General features: G+C 42.4%; 2 protein-coding genes across 2 annotated transcripts in view; one reads left to right on the top strand and one right to left on the bottom strand.

Moving 5' to 3' along the window:
- Positions 1 to 206, bottom strand: part of PDHX (pyruvate dehydrogenase complex component X) — a 56,975-nt gene extending 56,769 nt beyond the window's left edge. The window contains exon 1 of the mRNA XM_077322147.1: positions 72 to 206. The gene's annotated coding sequence lies outside the window, so the exon portion shown is untranslated. The remainder of the gene's footprint in view (positions 1 to 71) is intronic.
- On the top strand, positions 118 to 20,670 carry APIP (APAF1 interacting protein). Its single transcript, XM_077322154.1, has 7 exons — positions 118 to 284; positions 10,562 to 10,662; positions 14,411 to 14,459; positions 15,307 to 15,424; positions 16,685 to 16,820; positions 19,390 to 19,557; positions 20,060 to 20,670. The coding sequence occupies exons 1-7, from the start codon at positions 219 to 221 to the stop codon at positions 20,157 to 20,159; spliced, it is 738 nt and encodes a 245-aa protein (XP_077178269.1). The 5' UTR covers positions 118 to 218; the 3' UTR covers positions 20,160 to 20,670.
- Positions 20,671 to 23,951: the final 3,281 nt, after the last annotated feature.

Raw genomic sequence — 23,951 nt, 5'->3', positions numbered from 1 at the left:
GTTGGTCTTAAAGGTGCCACTGGACTCTGATTTTGTTTTGCCCTGCTGCTCAGACCAACACGGCTACCCACTTGAATCTATGGGCTTCCCCGGTCAGCGGCGCAGGCTCCGCCCGCCTCCCGCAGTCAGGAAGGGCCCGGGGTCTTTCTTCTCTCCGGCTTCCGCGCCGTGGCGGGAGGGGCAGAGCACGGAGACCAGCCTTCTGCTGCCTTAAAGTTATGGCTGAGCAGCGGCGGCCACATGATTGCGCCTGTCACTGTGGCAACAGCTGGGATGGCGCCGAGGTAATGGCACGGGGCGGCCCCCGTTTCCGCCAAGGAAACAGGGGGGAAAGGGCTCTTGAGGTGTGAAACGCTGAGCGCCACTTTTGCTTTCTTCTCGGGTCGAGGCAGGACGTGCCTTTTCTTTAATGTTGATGCCCTTGGTTACGGAAAGGGCTTAGGCCGACATACCAGTTTTCTAGCCAAGCAGAGCTTTTTGACATCTCCACGGCTAGCAGACGTTTTGCAGGCAACTGCAAAACACATGCTAGTTGTATTTCTGAAGTGGATTCCAGTCTACTAAAGCTTATGCTGAAATGGCATTTTGCTAGTCTTTAAGGTGCTCCTTGAACTCCTGGTTGTTTTGGTTGGGTAAAGGTGCCTGGTTAGGAATCGCTGTAGCTGATAAAAGATTAAATGAGAGAAGGCTATGACTACATAAGCCAAAGGGTCACTGCTCTGTTTCGATTCAGAGTGTAAAAAATAGGGACCACTTGTCTTACCAGAGGAACATAGAAGTGGTGGTGTGTTTATCTTACTGCTTTCTAAAGACTAAACTCAGATCTATTTTTAATTTATATTTATTTATATTTATATTTATTTATTTATTTGATTTCTATACCGCCCTTCCATATGGTTCAGGGCGGATTACATATAACATCATAGGGGGATACATGAAATGAGTCAATATACAACAACAATCCAACAGTGGTTCTAAACAACACAACTTCAGTGATCCCAACAATAACAGAAACGTAGCTAAACCCCCTAGAGAGGTCAAACTGCTTCAGGCCATAGAGGGGATGTCTGAGGGGGGACCTGTGGTCAGTCTCAGGCAAATGCCTGGTGGAGGAGCTCCCTTTTGCAGGCCCTGCGGAACTGTTCGAAGTTCGGACAGGGCCCTGATCTCTTCAGGGAGCTCGTTCCACCAGGTGGGGGCCAGGATGGAAAAAGCTCTGGCCCTCATTGAGGACCGACGTACTTGTTTAGGGCCAGGGATCACCAGCCAGTTGGCAGTGGAGGAGTGTAATGCTCTTTTGGGGGGTATAGGCAGAGAAGACGGTCTCTCAGGTACACTGTGCCCAGACTGCGTATAGCCTTGAAGGTAAGAACCAAAACCTTAAGCCTGATCCAGAATTCAATTGGGAACCAATTGAGTTGTTGAAGTATAGGCCGGATGTGAGATTTCCACTGTGTGTTGGTGAGAATCCTGGCTGCTGCGTTCTGCACCAATTGCAGTTTCTGGGTTAAGGATAAGGGTAGGCCTGCATAGAGTGAGTTGCAGAAGTCCAGTCTAGAGGTGACTGTTGCATGGATCACTGTGGCTAGGTGTTCTGCTGCCAAGTAGGGCACTTGTTTGGCGTGGCGAAGGTGGTAGAAGGCCAGCCGTGCTACTCTTGTGACCTGCGACTCCATGGAGAGGGAGGTGTCGAGGATCACCCCCAGGTTTCTGACAGAGTGGGCTACAGTTAAACGCACGCTGTCCAGGTTGGGTAGGCGCGTTTCCTCACTTGGTCCCTTCTTACCCAGCCACAGGACCTCTGACTTTGAAGGATTAAGCTTCAGACAACTCTGCTTGAGCCATTTTGGCACTGCTTCCAAGCATCTGGCTAAGATTTCTGGGGGGGAATGGGGCGATCATCCATCAGGAGGAAGAGCTGGGTGTCATCTGCATATTGGTGGCAACCCAGCCCAAACCTCCGTACCAGCTGAGCAATAGAGTGCATGAAGATGTTAAATAGAATAGGAGAGTGGACTGCTCCCTGTGGGACTCCACATGTGAGCTGATGATGGTTGGATACTCTCTCTCCTATTTCAACCCTCTGTCCACGACCCTGGAGGAAGGAGATCAGCCATTTGAGGGCTATCCCCTGTATCCCAGTGTTGGCAAGGCGGTGAGCTAGGAGCTCATGATCTACAGTGTCAAACGCTGCTGACAGATCTAATAGTATAAGCAGCACTGACCCGCCTCGGTCTAGCTGGCTATGGAGGTCATCCATCAGGGCGACTAGCGCCGTTTCCACCCCATGGCCAGGCCGGAAACCCGACTGAAATGGGTCAAGGGCTGAAGTTTCCTCCAGAAATTCTGACATTTGGTCCACTGCAGCCCTTTCAACTAACTTCCCCAGGAACACTAATTGTGAGACAGGGCGGTAGTTGTCAGTCTTCTGCAGGTCAAGGGATGGTTTTTTGAGCAACGGGCGTACCACTGCTTCTTTTAGTCCTTCTGGGAATTCTCCCGTAGCGAGAGAGAGGTTGATTATTTCCCGGAGGGGGGCCCCAATTCTTATGTCCATTGTTTTTAGGGGCCACGATGGGCATGGTCTAGTGAGCAAGTGGTTGGCCTCATTGCTGTTAGCATCCTGTCCATTATCATTTGAACTATTTTGTGGTTACCACAGCATTGCTTTGAAGCAGTGTTTCTCAACTTTTTCACCATTGAGAAACCCCGGAAACATTCGTTAAGCTTTGAGAAACCTCAGAAGTGCAACCATGCAGAATATAGTTGGGAAGCATAGCTTACATGCCCACCCAGGGACCCTCCGCTTCCCATCCCCTCCAGGCCATTTGGAGAGGGAAAGGTGGGTCGACATGACCATGTATGGTTATATCACCTGATAAATGTTTAACAATTTTTTTTTAAAATATTAAAAACGAATTACCTCCATTCCCATTCAGGAAACCATTCCAGGGCCATCAAAAAACCCCAGGGTATCATGAAACTCTGGTTGAAAACAATCTGCTTTAAAGGAAGAATTGTGTTTGGAACAGATTGTCATGTCAACCCACCTCTGCCTCCCAAAATGGCCAGTTATGGGCCTGGAGGGGGTGGGAAGTTAAGGGGCCTGGGTGGGCATGAACACAGCTATGTTCCCCAACCATATTCTGCATGATCGCACCACTTCTGGGTTTCTTGAAGCCTGAAGAATTTTTCAGGGGGTTCTCAATGGTAAAAAAGTAAAGAAAGGTTGCACTAGAATGTTGTGAGGACCAAGACCAGCGAGTTTCTTATTCTAGAACAGAGAATCCAAAACAAAGATTCTATCTAGGTATCTTTGATGTTCCATACAAACTGAGAAGAATGTTTTTTGTCTAGAGAGAGTGCTTTTTACTAATCTTGGGATCCTGACAAAAGCCCAACCCCCTTGCCCTCTAGAAGCAAATGATTGATTGACTGGATTTATTACCCAACACTGTTGATAAACGTCTCACAGTGGGTTACAATAACAGTAAAAACCCAAATACATAATCATTAAAAATCCAATAGTCCATATTAAAAAATACCCCAGTTATGAGCAAATAAGAGACCCTCCCCAACTCCCCCCACTCTGACCCCCCCCCAGTGCCTCAGGGGGACAAACTCTCCAGGGGTGTCAGTCCTAGCTCTTAATCTCCCATTCAGTATAGCATATGTAGTTGTAGAGGGACCCCCCAATCTTCTGTGCCCTGGCCTCAATCAAAGACTCAGCAGAAAATCTATGTTTTACAGGCCCTGTAGAACTGTGAAAGCTCCTGCAGAGCCCCCAGCTCTTCCGGGAGCTCATTTCACCAGGTCAGGGCCAGGACCAAGGGCCAGGCTTTCCTACATCTCAGATTCTAATTCTTGCTCAATGGTGAAACTTACTGGGTGGGCTTAGGTGTTGCTTCCTTAGCTTATCTATCTGATAACCTGTTCTGGAGCAATAAACTACTCATTTTAGGTATAAATTTCAGTTCCTTATTGTCATTCTGATTTGTTTGACATGCTTTTTAGTACTTGTCCAAAGCACATTTGTTCATGACAGTTTACAAAAGAAAATAGACTGCAGCTAGTTAAAAAAATGAAAACAGCAACATAAACCTGAGAAAGTAAGTTTCTAGATTTAATTCAATTAATCACTAATATTCTTTGGATGTCCTTACATGAAAGAGGAGCACAACAACCAGGATTTGGGGGTGGAGGACATAATGGTTTCCAATTAATATGTGTGCTTAAGTCACAGCCTCTCATTGCAACCCTTTAGGGCTGGGGTAGTCAACCTGTGGTCCTCCAGATGTTCATGGACTACAATTCCCATAAGCCCCTGCCAGCAAATGCTGGCATAAACATCCATGAACATCTGGAGGACCACAGGTTGACTACTCCTGCTTTAGGGTTTCAAGACAGAAGACTTCCTGTGGTGGTTTGCTGTTGCCTTCCTCTATACAGCAATCTTGGAATTCCTTGATGATGTCATCCATATACTAATTAGGGCTGACTCTGCTTAGCTTCTGAGATGAGATCAGGCTAATCTGGGCCAACCAGGTCAGGATTCCAATTAACATACCCTAATTGTAATAGCAAATGTAACAAAAGTGATTGCATACTTTGGTCCTTCTGAGGCTACAATGGTAGGATGAAGACACCATTAGAGTCTAAACTAAAGCTTGGTCAACCAAATCCTGTTAGCTAATAACATTCAAGTGGGTAGTCATATTGGTCTGAAGCAGCAGAACAGCATTTTAGTCCAGTAGCACCTTTAAGACCAACAAAGTTTTATTCAAGATACTAGGGGCCAAGCCCATTGCATTCAGGAATACAACAGGCAGTAGATTGGGGGGGGGGGACTTTGAGGATGGCCTCCCCCTCCCCCAGGACCTGGAAAGGCGGCAAGCAGCTGTTGTCCGGATGGCCTCTTTCTCCCCCAGGACTTGGAAAGGCTGCAGTCAGGAGGTATGTTGGCATTTCCCCAGGTGTGTGGCTCGGTCATCTAGGGGCATGGTGCCCTCATGCGGCAGGACTCTGCAGCCTCAGAGGGAAGTGGAAGGACAAGATGGTGGTCAGGGGTGGGGGACGGAAGGCGATTGGCTGGCCGCTGGACAGACAGGCAAGCTGGTTGGAGGAGGAGGCACTCGGGCGGGACAGACGCTCTGAGTGGCACTTAAGCCATGAGACCAGCTCCTCCTCCAACCCTTATCAGAAATATTAAGTGAAACAGATAAGCTTTTGTGTTCATGCACACTTTCTCAGATACAATGAAATGGGTGTTACCAGATCAGACTTATAGGTAAAGTGTGAGCAGTAAATTAATATACAGCATAATTAAAATGTTTAACAGATTTCAGAACCTTCACTAACGAGTTAGTTTTCTGCTTTATCATTCATAGGCGAATAGTGCTTTTATAGACTGGTACTTTTACTTTTGCATTGGATAGGATAACATTGCTGTTTAGGTCAGACCCACACAGCTTGTGAACTGTCAGTCTGAACACAACCAAACAGTTATTGTGTCATTACATAATGGAATGAGAAATTTTGCCATTAAATTATTTAATTTTATTAGCCTGGATCTGTTTTTGTTGGGCAGATCATGTGTGTGGTGTACCTCATGGGTTTGTTGCTTGTATGACAGTGAACATAGCATTTACTGTTCTCATTAGCGATGACAAGAAACCACACAGGATTGGGATCCGTGCACCATATCAAGGATGGACATTCTTTGTGACTCTCTTTCATAGCTGGTAAATCTGCAGAAATCGAAATGCTGTGTCCTATCTTGAATACACAACCATATGTATGACAATGCTATAAGCCCTTATGAAGCCTGACCTCCCAAGCCTGGGTAAAATTATCTCTTCTACTTCCCATGTCTCCTGTAAATACTGTGAAGGGAAAGGCAGAAGAGTTACCACTAAGTCTGGCAATGACATTACATTCCTGTTCATGTCATCAGGAACATGGTGGGACCCATAACCAGGTTTCGTAATTAATTGGTTTTTAAAGGTTTAATTTCTGTCCATATATAGGGAGTTGTCATCCAGAAGCATCCTGTCTGTCAGGGCAGGCTTCTTATGTAAATGTCATTTTGTGTGGATAAATGATTAAGGTTATCAGCACAGCTGTTTTATCTATTGTTATGTTGACAGCTTATCAGTGCTTCTAATAATGAGACTGAAAGAAGAAACACAAACCCAGTTTTGAAAATTCCAGAAGCTCTGATTACTCTAGTTTGTAGGTTCTACCCTATAATTAAGCTGTACTTCATTTACTCCAAAAATAAAATCCAGAATTCTATATTATGTGATTTATTTTGATTCATTTTGTACAAAACTGACTAATTAAAGGTTCTGTTATTGCTATTTTTAGTCAAGTGATGTGAACCTTATACCTCCTTTATCTAATTATTTTAAATGGATGGAAATTGACTAGTTTGAGAATAAATGTAAAAAGTGGGAGGGGGAGCAGTTCATGCACAAACAGAACTGATTTGCCATCTTTTAGCTCCCCCCTTAATAACTGTTATTTCAAGTACTGTTTCAAATATATTCAACAATTTTACAGAGATTATCTCCGTGTACAAACGTTGTATCTTTTGAAGCTGTAATTTTTAAGTTGGTGACCATAAAAGAGGGTTTCAATCTTTGCTTCAGATGGGTTCAGATATAATGTTGAGCAGGCAGTAGTATAGCATTTCCCAACGAGGTTTACATCAGAGCCCCAGAGGGGTTATATCGGTTGGGGGAGGGGGGGTTACATTTTTAAAATATATATATTTTAAAAGGACCAGGGCGGTTTTCACCTTATATGGGCAGGTCAGTGTACCCCTTACAAAAATGGCCAATGATGGCCCTGGAAGAGATGGGAAAGGGAGGGTCCCAGCCACACCAACTTTTGCCAGCCAAGTCTCCTCCATGATAGATGACTTCTTGATGATGGATAAAATCCATTAAATGAGTCCCCTTGGTGCTGGGGAAGGTTGTTCTGTTGAGGTTTTTTACTTTGCATCAGTCAGTTGGAGGGAGGGGGGCCTACTCTGGTCTCAGGCTCAGCCTGGCACGGTAGGCTGCCACACTGCCACGCTGCTTTGGAGCTTGGGGTGTATATGTGAGGCCCAAGGCCTAGCTCCTGCACACTGTTGCAGTCAGTCACTCCCACTGGATGTGACATGTTCCATCATCCCTTCCCCCACAATGCCAGAAACAGCCCACAAGCCTACTTAGCTAGGCTGGGGCAGACATCTGCCAATCAGTCACCCCCTGCTACTCCCACAGTGCTGAAGTTAAAATGAGAGTACTTACTCCTCTGGACTCCATTTTGGCTATTACCAAATATATGATGGCTCTCAGCTTTATCTCATGATTCCAGATGATCCCAGGGAGGCTATAGAACCCCTGAATGAGTGCTTGGATGTAGTTTAGGGGTAAAGGTAAAGGTATCCCGTGTACAAGCACCGGGTCATGTCTGACCCTTGGGGTGACACCCTCTAGCATTTTCATGGCAGACTCAATATGGGGTGGCCTTGCCAGTGCCTTCCCCAGTCATTAACGTTTACCCCCCAGCAAGCTGGGTACTCATTTTACCGACCTCGGAAGGATGAAAGGCTGAGTCAACCTTGAGCCGGCTGCTGGGATTGAACTCCCAGCCTCATGGGCAGAGCTTTCAGACAGCATGTTGTCTGCTGCCTTACCACTCTGCGCCACAAGAGGCTCAGTTTAGGGGTAGATGCAAGCTAATAAACTGAAATGTAATCCCAAAACACAAGTGCTATTAGTGGATGGAAGTTCAGATTCAGATTTTAAGGTGTCATGTGTTCTGGATGGGGTTGCACTCCCCTTGAAGGAACAGGTTTGTAGGCTGGGGTGCTCTTAGACTTACTGATGGACAAGCTAATGGTGGCTGCTATAGCAAGGAGTGCCTTTTACCAGCTTCAGCTGGTTAGCCGGTTACAATCTGTCCTGGGCATTATGGTGCATGCCCTGTTTACATCTGGATTAGATGTGTTCTTTGTTGGACTGCCTTTGAAAAGTGTTCAGATATGCCATTGGCAAAATGCTACAGTCAGGATGTTGGCCTAAGTGGGTGACTGGAGTTGACAGGAGTAGGTCATAGGGATCATATCACTCCAGTCTTGGTCCATCTACATTGGCTCCAAGTGTGTTTTCAGACACAATTCAGAGTGCTAGTCATAGAATCATAGAGTTGGAAGGGGCCATACAGGCCATCTAGTCCAACCCCCTGCTGAACGCAGGATCAGCCCTAAGCATCCTAAAGCCTCCAAGAAAAGTGTGTATCCAACGTTTGCTTGAAGACTGCCAGTGAGGGGGAGCTCACCACCTCCTTAGGCAGCCTATTCCACTGCTGAACTACTCTGACTGTGAAAATATTTTTCCTGATATCTAGTCTATGTCGTTGTACTTGTAGTTTAAACCCATTACTGCGTGCCCTCTCCTCTGCAGCCAATGGGAACAGCATCCTGTCCTCCTCCAAATGACAACCTTTCAAATACTTAAAGAGGGCTATCATGTCCCCTCTCAACCTCCTTTTCTCCAGGCTGAACATTCCCAAGTCCCTCAACCTATCTTCATAGGGCTTGGTCCCTTGGTCCCTAGTCTTGCTCTTCAAAGCCCTATATGGCTTGGGATCAACATACCTGAAGGACTGTACCCTTATGGAACCAGCCTCACCACTGGAGTCATTTTTGAGGCGCTACTTTGGGCTCCCTTGCCTTCTGAGATTAAGTGGGTGGCAACCTGAGAAGAGGGCCCTGTAGGCCTTCAGTGTGATACAGTTCCATAGAGTCCACCTTCAAGTACAGCAAAGTTGTTCACGGATATTGATCTCTATAACCTGGAGATCAGTTAGCATTCTGGAAACTTACTTGTACAAGAATAAATACCTAAATTTACCTTGAAATATGGGAGCATATTGGCAACTTTTTGTCAACATATTACAGTTTTGTTGGCTTAACAGTAATTCTGTTAATCCTAGTGAATCCTTTTGCAAATGTCTGGTATTATGTTGATATACTTGGCATAAGTAGAAGCTCATCTTAAAAGATGTTCTAGTGAAATGAAACTTACTTCCAACTTATGCAAATATCATTTTTTGCAGCAAATAGCATGTGTAAAAGCTAGACTAATACTTAATGATATGAAATATTTCAAAGTGAGTTTGATTTTGTACTCATCTCCAGAGACACAACATTAACTGGTGTAAACCTGCATAGCTGCATTCTGTTCAATAATGATATAGCTATTTATATTAACTCAGAAGCTGCCCCAGAGTGTTTACTTGGCATCTACTAAAATGTGGTAAATGAAGAATGACATTGCAGTTGTTAATGTTAATTTCAGCAAAACTGCATTTGAAAGTTATCCTTTAACACTGTTACTGATGACAGCTCTACCCTATCGAACTGAATGAGTTTCAGAAGTCTAATTTATTTTTCTCCGATTTAAATTTAAATATTTAGGAATCTTGTAAATGGTTCTTCTTGGGGAAAATATTAATCAGTTCATTTCTAATGAAATATTTAAAATGAAGTCAACTGTGAATCTTATGCCCATATTAAAAAAAATACTTCTTAGAGTTCTGCATCAAAGTGCAGCCAATTTATTTTTTTCTAAAAATGAAATACATTAGTATTGTGACCTTTTTGCCTATCCAAGGAGGTAGAGGTAACAGAAGAAGCACTGCTGCAATCCATTGACATTAGTAAATGCCTTTTGTGCAACCCTTTTCTGTGATACATTTGACCTAAAAGCTGGCACAGAACCACTCTAGACTAAATGGGGACTCCTTGTGATTCCGTGGCCAGGAAACCTAATAGATTTGATGGTGATTCTGATTCTCAGACACTTGTGTACTGACACCTTATGTTTATTATCTTTATTTATTTTTATTTATTTGGGTCAGTTTTTGCATACTCTTACAGAGGGGGGAATAATGCTTCTAAAACAACACTGGCCATTTGCAGTTTTTGAAAGTACTTTAAAAGCCAGCTTGAGCCCTCTAGGGCAGTGGTCCCCAACCTTTTTATCACCGGGGACCGGTCAACGCTTGACAATTTTACTGAGGCCCGGGGGGGGTAGTCTTTTGCCAAGGGACGTCGCTGCCGCTTAAGCCCCTGCTCCGTTTGCTTTCCCACCGGCGCCCCTGACTTCCCACCGCCCACTGGGAGGTGCTGCCAGCAGCAGCTGCGCAGTGCCATGCCGAGGGGGAGCCCCAGCCATGGCAGCTGCCAGAGACCAGCAAAGGTTAGCCAGTTGCAAATTGGCAGAGCAGCCCCCAAGGCAGCAGCTGGGGAGGAGGACAAGGAGGAGGAGCCGTGGCCCGGTACTGACTGATCCACGGACCGGGACCAGTCCCTGGACCAGGGGTTGGGGACCACTGCTCTAGAGAATATTGGGGTAAAGATCTCTCTCTCTCTCTCTCACACACACACACACATCTATCTTACATAAAAATTCTTGCCTGCTTAATAAGGACCATTCAATTAAATCACAGAGCTCTAATTTTAAAGGAACCAATGTGAACAGTTACATTTTCCTCTCTTCTACAGGACAAGCTTCATCCAAGGAATCTTATCCCAGAACTTTGTCGGCAGTTTTATCACTTAGGATGGGTTACAGGGACTGGTGGAGGAATCAGTATAAAGCATGGGTGAGTGGTTAGTTTCTTTTGTTTTCCAGACTGCTGGCCAGATGAATAGTTCAGCAAAGTGATGGGAAAGTGACTGGTAAAAACACTGTGGACATTAAAGCTGGCAGGCATTTTAAAAGAGAAAGCCTCAGCGGCAGTACACTAGCTCAGGAAAAGGTAATTCACATTTATTTCTAATCCCAGATAAGGAATAACTTTTAAAAAGCAAGTAACTTTTAAAAAGCTGTTAGCAGAATATAAATAATTTCCAACATCTGTTAAAACAGTGTGTGTGTGTGTGTTTGTACACACACACACACACAATTTAATGCAGGTGCATTACTTTAAATGGATCTAAAATGAAATATCTACCTGTATTTAACATTGTTGCATCCTGGTAGTAATGGATATATAGCTCCTCTTAGTGGTGATGGAAGGGAAATGGGTTGTCTGCAGAAGGAACTTTCCTCTGCAAGGTTTCTCTAAGTGAAGGCATATGGTGGAAATAATTTTTATTGAATTAAATTGCACACAGGTTCAAGTATTAAAGTGGAGGTACTAAGTTATGCAAAAATGAGTTGTTGGTTTCTCTCATCTTTTTTGTAGTTGGAGCCACTTCATGTTACAGATTCAGGAAATATACTGAGGTTATTTGTTTTATATCTGCTCTGTATTCTGTCACTTGAGAGGCAGTTGTATGTGATTATTTTATTAGCTTGCCTTTTATTTTGGAAAGATTACACATCTTGACAGTGGGGCAGTCTATCCTTGAAAAGTCCCTTGACTCACTTTTTTAAAAGCACTTTTTGAAGTATTTTTTTTAAAAGCAAGTACTCCATGTTGAGGTATTAATATAGTGCAGAATCCTAAACCAACATTTTGTAACCAGGATACCAAATTCTGCAAGTCTGTACCAAATTATACAGCATGCAGGGATTTCATTTATTAAATGCCTGCTTCAGTCAGAAGTGGTTACAGATTCTCTGAGACACTGTCCCATGTATAATTAGGTAACTCACTTTGTTATTCCATGTTCATCACCATATTTTGCAATCAAGAGAAGGAGGGGTGGGGCTAGTAATATTACTACCGGAAGGTGGCTGGGTTCATGGCAAAGGATAGAGTTTAAAATACCTGCTTTATAGTCCATTGTAATCCTCATCATGACCCTGCCTGTACTCTAATGCTTCTATGAGAACAGGAGATGTCTACTAATCTCTCCCCAGTTATAAGAACTAATATATTCCTAGGGGGGTGTTGTATTTTTAAAGACAAGAGTCATGAGAGGTTTATTTATCATTTATTTATCTGTAACCGCTCCTGTGGAGCGGTATTAATAAAAGGCTAAGGGTTACAGGGGAGGTGAGAGGGTGGGCCGAGTCTGTGATAAAAACTCGGGGCACTCGGGGGCCAAGTGGCCAATTCGCATGGCTCCCCATTGGCTATTTGGCCCGTCCTCGGCTGAGCGCTCCGGCGAGTCGCCCATCCAGCTAGGTGGCCGTCCTCACCTCTGCGCTCCCCCTCAGGTAAGTCCTCCCCGCCGGGAAAGGAGCATACGCAGCGGCCCTGCTCCTTTCCCACCGCCCCCACCTACGGACCTTGCCCTGGGAGGGGGGTGCCGCCCGGGGAGGGGGTGGCGGCACAGGGCCGTGCCCCGGAAAAGAAGCAGGACCACCGCGTCGAAGACGCAGCGGCCCTGCTTCTTTCCGTGCACCGAGCAAGCTGCCTTGCCTGGGGATGGGCCTGCCCGCACGCAAGCATGGCTGCTGCGTCCACGCGGCGTCCTTGCTCTTTGCCCACCACGGCCGCCTTGCCGGCAAGTGCAGCAGCGGCCTGTGCTCCCAGCCGCAGCCGCACCCTTCGCAAAGCACAGCTGCCCATGAGTGCAGGGCCCTACCCTGCCTTCGCTGCCCGCCTAGAATAGCCCATTTTTATTAATGGGCTGTTCTTCTAGTTACTTATATTTCTTGACCACTACTCCCAGCACAGCCGGCTCGTGGCAGTTTACATAGATTTAAATCCCCATATAAAACAATACCCAACCAAGTCTAAGAAACCCAGATGGTGGAAAAACACTATCTATAGGATACTCCTTCATTTCCACACCCGCCCTCCCCTTTCAGGCACAATTGTTGCCCCCCCCCCCCAGGAGGTAGCTTCCAAGAAAAGGCAGAGATAATGCTGGAATGTGAAGGTCTTGGAAAGACATTGCTCTCCCCACTTTTGATGGAGTTCAACTGACCATTGCTAACTCCGTTTTAAAAGCTTTGGGGTTATCCCAGATCCAATCTTATTATTGGAGAAGCAAGTTAATACAGCCACAAAAAGTACTTTCTACCAACTCAGCTTAGCCCATAAGATTGCCAAGACTACTGTAATGCACTGTACATTGGACTCCCTTCAAAATCAACTCGGAAACAAATGCATTGCTTTAAAAAAAAATTAGGAAAGTGATGTTCTTTTAGGTTGATTCCACACAAAGGTTTTTCTCTATTTCAGCAACTCTACTCCTGTACCTTTTTATTTGTTTCTATGATACACTGTACTCTATTCCTGCTCAAATTAATAGCCGATCCCTTCCCCCCTTTGATAAAAACTGCTCTTTAAAAACATTCTTTTCCAGCATGTCATTGTTGTAATGATCTTTCTTACATGGCTGGACTGGAAAGTATACTTTCTGTTTGAATGAAAGAAATGGCCCCTTCCTTTGCATTTTCACAGTGATTACCTTGCTGTCCATGCAGATATCAACAAAAGTGAGAATTTTTGAAGACTAGATGATCAGGGCAACATTATGATATTGCAACAATATAAGTGGCAAGTGTTTTTCTTTGCTCTCTGGATAGCACCTGGAAAGTTCTGAAGTCTGATTACCTCTTCCCCCAAGCAATAGGGAGCCAATTATTCTTCACTGTAGACACCAGTGGAACACTCAGTAACTTCCAGTAATTAGAATTACCAAAGGATTCAAGTGTTGCATTATTCTGGAGGGGTGCTATGTAAATGCTATTCAGTATAGTATTATATTCTTGAGCAAATGTTTTTTAAAGATGGGCAGAGATTCTGGATGGTGAGATAACAAGAGCGACGGGGGGGGGGGGGGAGGATATGTAATCCACATCTTCTGTGAAAAGGAAACCACAGATTATCTTGTGCTGTATTGAATCTTTGTTAGAAGTGCAAATTGAGCAACACTCACACTGACAACATGAGGATCCATGGGAAAAAAAACCCACTGCATGGAATCAGCCTTTGTCTTGAAATATCAGTGTGGCTGATTCTCCACTAGGTGACTCTGCTGTGCAAAATTCAAAGTAAGAGCGCCAAAGCCCAGTGTTGTTTCTTTATGATTAAAACACACTTCTCTGAGTTTATATCCTTCTTTCCCCGCAGGTTGTAGACTCTGGTGTCTTACCCCCTCGCTCCCAGACATACTTATTTTGATACATGGCTGCTTGGTTTCAGCAACCTTTATTTCTACTTCAGCCTGATTGGAACATGGGATCTCTGCCTGTTGCAATTAGAGCTAAGGCTATGTTGCTTAAGTTTCAAAGCTTGCAAGATTCAGTCACATGGCACTAAAGACATCTAGCAATAACATCTGAGTCACAGTAATAGTGGATGAACCAGAACTAAGCATAAAGGAGCAGATTAAATCCACTGCTCAGATGAGGATCATAAAATGGTATGGACATCTTCCCCTTGGTTTATAGTGTCTGTAAAAAATATCAGAATTTCTCTTGACTTACATTATTTACTTTCCCCCCAGTCATGAGATCTACATTGCTCCATCTGGTGTCCAAAAAGAAAGAATTCAGGTAGGTAACTTTTAAAAAAAATCTCAAATCTCATCCTTGGAAATTCATCTGCAACCTTATCCATACGTAGAAGCAAGTCCATACAGTGAAGTTTACATATGTGTATACTATCAAGTTACAATTGACATATGGAGGTCCCAGCAAGGGTCTTTCAAGGTAAGTGAGAAGCAGAGGTAGTTTGCCATTGCTTTCCTGTGCACAGACTTCTTTAGCAGTCTCCCATCAAGTAGCAACCCTGCTCAGTTTCTGAACTCTGTCGAGATTATACTAAACCATACCATTTCATCCCTGAATTCTGTCTACAAATATATAAAATGAAACATGGTTAATCAATGAAAACTTGAAACTGTAGTGTCTGTACTGTGTGGCTGGGCTGAAGAATATGGCTTGCATCTCATTTTCAGTGCTAAATTGGAGTGCAACCAAAGTGCCTACCATCTTTTTTAAAAGGTACCTTTTTATAAAGGACATCAAATAACATAACAAGTGTTAGAATCACAGAATCATAGAGTTGGAAGGGGCCATACAGGCCATCTAGTCCAACCCCCTGCTCAACATAGGATCAGCCCAAAGCATCCTAAAGCATCTAAGAAAAGTGTGTATCCAAACTTTGCTTGAAGACTGCCAGTGAGGGGGAGCCCTTGGCTGTTGTTGTATTTCTCAAACAGGTTTGTGAATTTTTGGATGTACGTTGTTTCATTCTAGATGTGTGTATGTGTCTATAAATTATAAATTATAAAAAATATATAAAAAATTATGTTAGAATGCCTAAATAAAAGTTGATGTGTGATCACAGGCAAAATATATGTATTGAGTGCTTTCACGGGTTTTGTTTGTTTTTTTATAGCCGGAAGATATGTTTGTCTGTGACATAGAAGAATGGGACATCAGTGGGCCCCCTCCACACAAGAAATTAAAGAAGAGTCAGTGTACTCCACTCTTCATGAATGCTTATACAATGAGAGGTATTCAGCAATCAGTGTTAATGAAAAAATCAGTACATTCAATGAGATATGAATGAAACAGAATTATACCTTCTCCCTTTCCTCTGTCCACCACCATCTATGCATAGACACAAATGCACACACCTGGAAATACTACTCCTCAGGCTTGGAGGACCCTCAGCAACAAAGCTGAGGCAGTAGAATAGAGTAAGAAGGGCAAATTGTTCATTCACATAAAAGTTTATGTTTGGGGGAGGTGATTTCTGCCCAATTGTTATCAAGCTGTCACTGCATCGATCCAATTTTGCTCCCAGGAGTCCTCCACCTTTCAAGGGTGGAGGGAGCACCAAGGGAGGCTGGCCAGGACAGCATCTCAGAGCAGCTGAGCTGGCTGCAGCTTGTCCTTAGAGTGGCTATCCATGGCCCACCAGGGACAGCAACACCACCATCGGGCCAGCCTTGTTTTGGGAGCCTTGAGGGGAAGGACAGCTTCCCCCTGGAGCTGCTGCTGCTGCTGCCGCATGAAGAAGGCTAGGGCAGCAGCGGTGCCATCCTAGCCAGGCCACAGGCAGCCTCTCTGGAAACAGGTGGTGGGCAGCAGGACCCCTCAGCAGAAATCCTACATGGAAATCCAATATGACTGTGTTTGTGTATGTGTGTGTGCATGCAGGAACAAACATGTTGCCTGCACTTTACACCTTCACAAGGGATCTTTCCTCCCCATTCCCATTGTAGGATTCCTCTCCCCTCCTCTCAAGGAACAGCGAAGACATGATTCAGAGAGAGAGAGAGTGGAAGTGGATCCTTAGAAGGATGCCATGTCCCAGAGTCCTCCTTCCTAAGCAGACATTTTTTCCAAGGGAGTTGCTCTCTGGACAGGTCTTGAGCCTGGGTGGCCCATTGGTGTGATGCAGTCAAGTCAGGGCTCTGGAGGCCCAGAAGTATAGACTGCCCCCTGACCAAGCCTTGGCTAGTGTGGGGACAGCTCTAGAGCCAGCTGCCTCCACAAGTCCACTGATTTGCCTTCCCTTCTGCATGCCAGCCTTCCCAAGGGGGACATTGATTCGGCTTTCTAGAACCCGTTGTTATAACGGACCTTCATACTAGTGTTCAATGCTGCTCAGTGGTAGTGAGCTTGCTTTGCATTCATAATATCACAGGATCCATCTAGCATTTCTAGGAAGAGGGGGCAGGATATAAGGGATTTGAAATCAATGCTCAGTGGCAACTTTTAAAAAACTATTTAAAATATAGAGAATTTTCTTTATTTTGTGCTTTTAGGAGCAGGGGCCGTGATCCATACTCACTCCAAAGCTGCTGTTATGGCCACTCTCCTCTATACAGGAAGCGAGTTCAGGATTACTCATCAGGAGATGATCAAAGGAATCAGAAAATCCACCACTGGAGGATATTTCAGGTAATTTTCTGCAGATAAGGTTTGCTGTGCATTTTCATACCTACCTACTTACTACCTACCTACCACTGATTTCAGAATTATCTTTCAATTAATTTATTTCATCTTTGCATGTTCATCAAATTGGGTATAAGAATAAAATGAATGATGTTTTATCCTTTTTAGTAAATCAATAAGATTTTTTTTTATTTTCATGAAAGAAAATGTATACCAACGTTTTCCTGTTGGCAGAATACAAAATGAAAGAACAATACTTGGTGATTTCTCAGAAAATATGGCACAAATTACATCTACTGAGCTTTAGAAATCTTGGTTAACAAGTGCAGTTACAGCCACAGCAGCAGTTCCTAATAACCTCTCATTTTTTTATTCCTGCATACTTTAATTGGCATGTTAGCAATAAACAGGCAGTGTGGGAAAAACCCTGAACAAGAACATGTAATATGCCTGCAGGAACATCACAAATACAGCAGTGTTCTTATGTATGTACTAAAGGCATTTATTCTAGGTTATATGAAAATATTCTAGCATTATTGACATTTCTGTAACTAAAGCCATATATCTTTATATAATGATGATATGTTATCTCCTAATTATCTGCTACTTTAAAACATGAAGCTCAAACACTTGTCTGTGTTTTATAATTTTGTTATGTTTAAAATCATGTCATGATTTATTTATAATTTCAGGAATGTTTCCAGAATCTGTATAGGCAGTATTCTGCTAATTTTAATGAATCGTTTTTTAAGATCCAGGTAAACTTAATCCCACTTTGGTATTCATTATGTGAACTCCACATGGTACATCTTGGTTCACAGAGTGAATTCTGGAAATGCTATAAGTACTCTGCTAGCAGGCAATTATGACTGGTGGCATAACATCAGTTTAATGAAAGTCAGATCGTATTTTTGTTAACTTCCATTCAAAATACAAGTATTCAAGAACAGCCAAGGAAATGGTTGTACAATGTATAATTTGGAATTCACTGTCACAGTGCATAATGATGGTGTCCCCTGGTATAAATAGTTTAGAAACATATTAAATTAATGTTTCATATCTGTTGGAGCTACTTGCAGTCCTAGCTTTTTCTGTCCTCACCTCATTCTTATGATTGATTACTATATGCCAAGTGAAAAATAACAAGGGATTAATATGCTCTGTTTGTGTTTTCCTGTAACTTTTGACTGGCCACTGTTTGCAAACAGAGTATGATCCAGTGCTCGCTTTCTGCCAACAAAGTGGGGAAGGGAGGAGGTTCCCCTCAGCCTAGGGGTTCCCAAAGCCCCAAGCAACATCTGATGGGCACAGTAGATTGCTTTGAGTGGGGGGAGGGGAGCAAGAAAGTTCTGTTTTGTGAGTCGAGCTGTTTGCAGTACTTTGTATTTAGCCCAGAATGCTAAACAAGTTCTTTTGCTTCTGCTAAGCCAAAAACCTATGTAAATGTCATTAGCCATCCAAAATTAATCATTTTAAACTTCCATTAAATCTCATTAGACTTAAAGTACTTAAATTTACCTGAATTGTGCCCATTATTATTATGCTCCTGAATAGTCCTACTCAGTGCTCTAGTCTAGACCAATGGTCCCCAACCTTTTTCGGACTGGGGGGGAGAGGGAGGCACCGGCGCCCACAAACCAGCAGGCGTGCCTCTCTTTCCCCCCCCCCACGGCGCAACACTCGCTGCACTGGGAGCAATCGGCTGCTTCCCGGCGCAGCGAGCATTGCGCTGCACAGGGGGAGGCGCCGGCACCCACAAATGCCTCCAGGGTCATCTAGTCCAATCCCCTGCACAATGCAGGAACTCACAACCTGTTTTATCCACCAGAGGCCTGATCTGGACCGATTTGGCTTTGGCACCCATTAATATCAATGGTAAATTCTGGCATTTCCACCTTTCCTGGGGCCTGGGGGGGGGTAGGGGTTTCAGTCACAGCCTTCACACTTTTAGGGTAGCTCTAGGGGACTCTCCCCTGACTCTCCCCTGAATTTCACAACGATTGGACCATGGGGTCCTCTTCCAGGGGTCCTAAAAGAGGGTGCCCCGATCTCTCCATTCTATGAATTGGAGAGCCTCTGCCTAAAAACTTCCAAATAAGGAGAACTTACCACTTTCTGAGGAAGCCTGTTCCACTGAGGAACCGCTCTAACTGTCAAGAATGTCTTCCAGATGTTTAGTTGAAAATTCTTTTGAATTAATTTCAACTCCTTGATTCTGGTCCAACCCTCTGGGGCAACAGAAAAGAACTCTGCTCCATCTTCTATTTGAAGATGGTTATAATAGGTAGGATAAAGATGATGTCAGACAGGTTCTTTTTTCAAAATTCTGTAATGTGGTTTAGTATTTTGTATCTCTTTGATAATTTTTATCAAATTTTATCAAATTTGATAAAATTGAAATTACTATATCTGTGCTTTATATAGAAATTATTTTAGTGCTCTGTCATGTGAGAATTATGTAGCAGAATTCTTCTTTTTTTAACGGTTACTAGAAGGAAGCAATTTGATAAGGACCTAAAAAAGAACAGGTCTTCCATTGGGAATATAATAGCAACAACCACACTGTTTTTTCCAGATATGATGATACCTTAGTTGTTCCCATTGTTGAGAACACACCTGAGGAGAAGGACTTAAAGCAGAGAATGGCGCAAGCAATGAATGATTATCCAGATTCCTGTGCTGTATTGGTCAGGCGTCATGGAGTTTATGTTTGGGGAGAAACTTGGGAAAAAGCCAAGACAATGTGAGTGCATCTAGAAAGAAAGCTGTCGTAATGGTAACTACCTACAAGTACTGATCCATGTTACGTTCAGGTATAGCTAAAGATTGCATGGAGATTTTAGGACCACCATAGATGGCAACCTATCCTTCTCTTTCCTTCTAATCAGATATAGATGACCCTCATGCACACCGATGGCCTATATAGCCAGACATATTGTTCTTTCATAATCCTTTCACAAACACTCCTGGTGATGTAAACCCTCATTTCATGGTAGCCTTAGAAATTGGAGCACAAACTTAAAGAAATTATATCCTGTTTTCCAAATAACACCTACTAGTATCACACTGGCTGGAATAATGGTTTTAATAGAGGGAAAGAAGTTACAGGATTACCATTGCACAAATGGGGAGGGGGGCACCAACATGTCATTCTTCCTACAGTCAAAGGTTGCTTAAATTAAATGATTTTTAAAAAATCATCTAGATGCTAAACTCAAATATGTTTGTTCTGTTTTATGTTTAAGGTGTGAGTGTTACGACTACCTATTTGATATCGCGGTACAAATGAAGCAACATGGCCTTGATCCTGCTATAGTTCCTAAAGAAGAAAATGGGATTATTTAATACTTTGACACTTTGTTCCAAGACACTTCTCACGTGTCAATGCAGTTGATCAAGGAGTTTTTTAGGCATCAGTGTCTAAATGTCAGCATTTTATAAAACGTATTCATTACCACTTCAGAGCCACTTTGATTTTGATTATGTGTCATTTTATCCTTGAAGGCTTGTCAACCTGAACTTTCACCTCCATATTGAGGTGCATAGGATCTGGCATACTCCACAGAACAACTGATGGTAATTTTGTCTTGGGGTTGTTCTTATAATCCATATTCTAGAATCTTTTAGGCAGTACAACTTTATCAAAATGTGATGGTTTTGTTTTGCTGTGGTTTTTTAAAAATAAAAAGCTGTATTTCTTTATGAACAGGTAACCTGTTGATTGCTAAGCAAATGTTCTAATCAGCTTTAAATCTGAAAATATTGGAGTGCCATGCTAAAACATTTGAAAAGTATAAAAGTAATGATCTTTTTACTGCCCTCTTCAATTGAATAAATTGAAATACATTTCCCCATGCATTGTTTTCCTTGATGATTCTAAAATGTGTGTGTCAAATACACAATGCTGATTGTAAGAGAATTGTGCTGAAAAGAATTTGTTAGGGAATGGAAAACTGGAATTAAAGCAGTCTATGGAAATAGATAGCATCTTTCAAAGGTCACTTTCACTGTACAAAAGCCTTTAAGAACAACAGTATTTTATCTGCCAATTGGAAAAAATAGGATTTTCTATTTCAAAGCTCTTAATTCACAAATGAGCCCTGATCAGGTAATGGTTTCCCCTTTATCAGACCTAAATGATAAGTCTGGTCACTACTTTCCTGGTCTCCATTGGTACAAAAGGCTCGGAGAATGTTGTACAACATGCTTAAACCCAATCTTGTTGGCCCAGCCATACAGGAATGGACCATAAGGGACTGTACAGCATGGCTGATAACCTTTCACATGCTGCAGAAGGCAATTTTGTCAATGGAATGGAGCTTTCCTTCTCTCTGTCCTGTTACAGCACATCGATCTCATTGAAATACCACTTCCAAGGGACAGGACTCTTAGGAATAGCATGAGAGATCTTTGGAGAGATCTTCAGCAAGAAGGGCTATAGGGAGAAATTAAACCTTAGGAGTAACAATTTTTAACTCTGAGGTAAAACTGGTGTGTGAAGGGAGTAGGAGCTTTGGAAATGAGGTGGTAGGGGAGGAGTCCAGATCTACTATACTTATAACCTTTTCATTTTCAATTAGTTTTTGGCTAGCAGGGCCAAGCATCATACACTTCTTCAAATATCTAGAGTAAAAATGTGTTCTTTAGACATCAAACATGTAATTTAGGGTTTTGTAGACACAATCTGGTAGTTTGCATGAATACATTCATAACCATGACTGTAATTTCCTGTCACAACTTGTGTAATCACGATCTGGGAAATTCTAGGGAAAATCTGAAAGATTATTTGGTTGCCAAGCCCAAACTGTCTAAAAGCTTTTTGTTATTCAGTGTCTCAGTCTTAAATTACCCAGGAGTCTGCTCCACAGCCACAGGGTCATGCTTCTCACAGAACAGACACTACCCACAAAACCTTCTCAAAGGATTACTATAAATTTGCTTTCACAATGACTGCATTTTAAGTCACTCAATAAAATTCCATCTCAAATGCCAAAAAATGTGCTGCAATATTTAGTTGGGTCAAAGCTCTATTATGTGCACCAGCCAGCAGGTTACAATGACTTTTGATATGCCTATCATGCTACAAAAATAAAAAATCCAGTCTACACCTAGGAATGATCTAGCCAAAAAGGAGACAATAAAATTTCACAACATGGTTAGGTGTGTTTTGCTCAGTTTGACTGTAAATAGAGGAGTGCCGATGTAGGAGTATAATAAAACAAGACTCAGGAGAAAGTACATTAGTAATTAATAACTTCACATAAATCCATGTGAACCCATTAAAAACCTTAATCATTGGCTGTAGGATAGAGATTGAACTATGTTTTGAATCAATATGAATTCCCAAACCAAAAGAATATAAAAGAAAAAATCTATGATGACATATTACCCCTGAAAGCTACAAACAGCCTGTGTATGACATATTTTTGCTGGAGGAGAAAATGTGGATGATGGTCTTGTCCTAGCTCTATTTTAGTGATATGTTTTTTTCCTTCCCCAGAATAGCAGAGACTGAGGAACAGATGGAAAGCCCAGCAGTATAAGGATGGCAAGAAAAGCTAAGCACAGGGTAGAAACATTGAAAACTATGCAAAACAGTTGCCACTGATCCCCAAAGTGAGTGTCAGCCACTGGAGAGTGAATTCAAAGAGATGAGGTTCACGAAGGACATTTCCTTAGAATCATAGAGTTGGAAGGGACCTCCAGGGTCATCAAGTCCAACCCCCTGAAGAATGCATAACATTCACATCATTATTTTTCTTTTCTTTTTTCAATGTTCCAGGACCTTTTACTTTCCCCAAAAGTTACTGTATTAATCCATGGCAAAATATCTTCCATTTTAAATGTCCATAATGGATGGATGCAGTTTTACCTTTGGCAATATTTTTATAATTGCATATCACATCATAAAGGTTTTCATAAAGATTAACTTTTTGCATTTATAGTTTTTTACTATATCCTTAATTTCAAAAAATTATTGGATACATTGATTAATCTTATAAAGATATCACAAGCTGATTTTTGGGAACTACATGAAAAGTTCAGTGAAATGAATTTGCAGCTGCTAGGAAATTTGGTCAGTCTTATTAAGGCCAAATCTATTGTTGCTACATTTATTTCAAGGTTAACTGTACAAATGCATTATAAGCTGTTGTGAGCTATACCAATTTCTGAACTGGTATGAGCTAGAAGATAAAGATGAGATACAAAATGATGATCTGCAATATTTTTGCAATCATTTGGATATTCTGTATGAATATATGTATGAGCGATTTGAGAATCTTCTTTCAATCAATCCATTTTCAAATATTGAGGAAGTTGGAGTAGTGAACTACAAAATGACATTGAATTGAAGCTAAAGTTTAATTATTTATTTTATTTATTGGTTTTATAGACCACTCCTCCTCACAAGCAGACTCAGGGTAGTTCACATCATACTGTACATTTCATATACATCCAATTGTAAAATCACTGTTAAAATCTTGCAGTGCATTGTTTTCCTTTCTCTTAATTCGTCAATCTGTCTCTTAATCCACTTGCAGTGCATTGTTTCCTTTCTCTTAATTGGTCAATCTGTCTCTTAATCCACTGTATGGATGTCATATATTTCATCTTTCAGTTTAATTGTTTAAGAAATTATACCAAGAGTTTTGATCACAGAAGAAAATTTCTGATCTTATCCAGCACTATGGACAGTTTAAAAGCTCCTTGTTGCATTCCAACATCATAGTTGGCTGAACGTTGTTTTTAGTGCTGTCATCTAATTTTTCTCCAAGCAAAGGCTTCAGTTTACTGAACATAGCGATTTAAGATTCCTACTAAGTAACATAAAGCATACTATGACCGATTATGCATGGGCCGGGAAATAATAAAAGAATTTTAAGCATTCAGGGCTCCTCAATAGGTTCACAATAATCATGTAACCAGACATCATTCCTCGATTTCAGAAGGAGTCTGAGACCAACACAGTTATGACTCGCCAAAGATCACATAGTGAATTTATAGTGGAGGTCAGAGTGGAACCAGGGACTTCCATTTCATGCTCCTAACGACTATACAATACTGTATATCAGAAATCTTCAGTATTTCCAGAATTTGGACCTACCTTTAACCCTCTGATTATTTGAAGCAGAGTGA

The sequence above is a fragment of the Paroedura picta genome, chromosome 2 (assembly GCF_049243985.1).
Source record: "Paroedura picta isolate Pp20150507F chromosome 2, Ppicta_v3.0, whole genome shotgun sequence".
Taxonomy (NCBI): Eukaryota; Metazoa; Chordata; class Lepidosauria; order Squamata; family Gekkonidae; genus Paroedura; species Paroedura picta.
Note: the sequence above shows the minus strand (reverse complement) of the source record. Positions and strands in the feature narration are given on the sequence as shown.

Coding starts and splice junctions, on each gene's coding strand:
- APIP (XM_077322154.1), top strand. CDS start 219: ATGGCTGAGCAGCGGCGGCCACATGATTGCGCCTGTCACTGTGGCAAC. Junction 285..10,561: donor ACAGCTGGGATGGCGCCGAG/GTAATGGCACGG, acceptor TCTCTTCTACAG/GACAAGCTTCATCCAAGGAA. Junction 14,460..15,306: donor TCCAAAAAGAAAGAATTCAG/GTAGGTAACTTT, acceptor GTTTTTTTATAG/CCGGAAGATATGTTTGTCTG.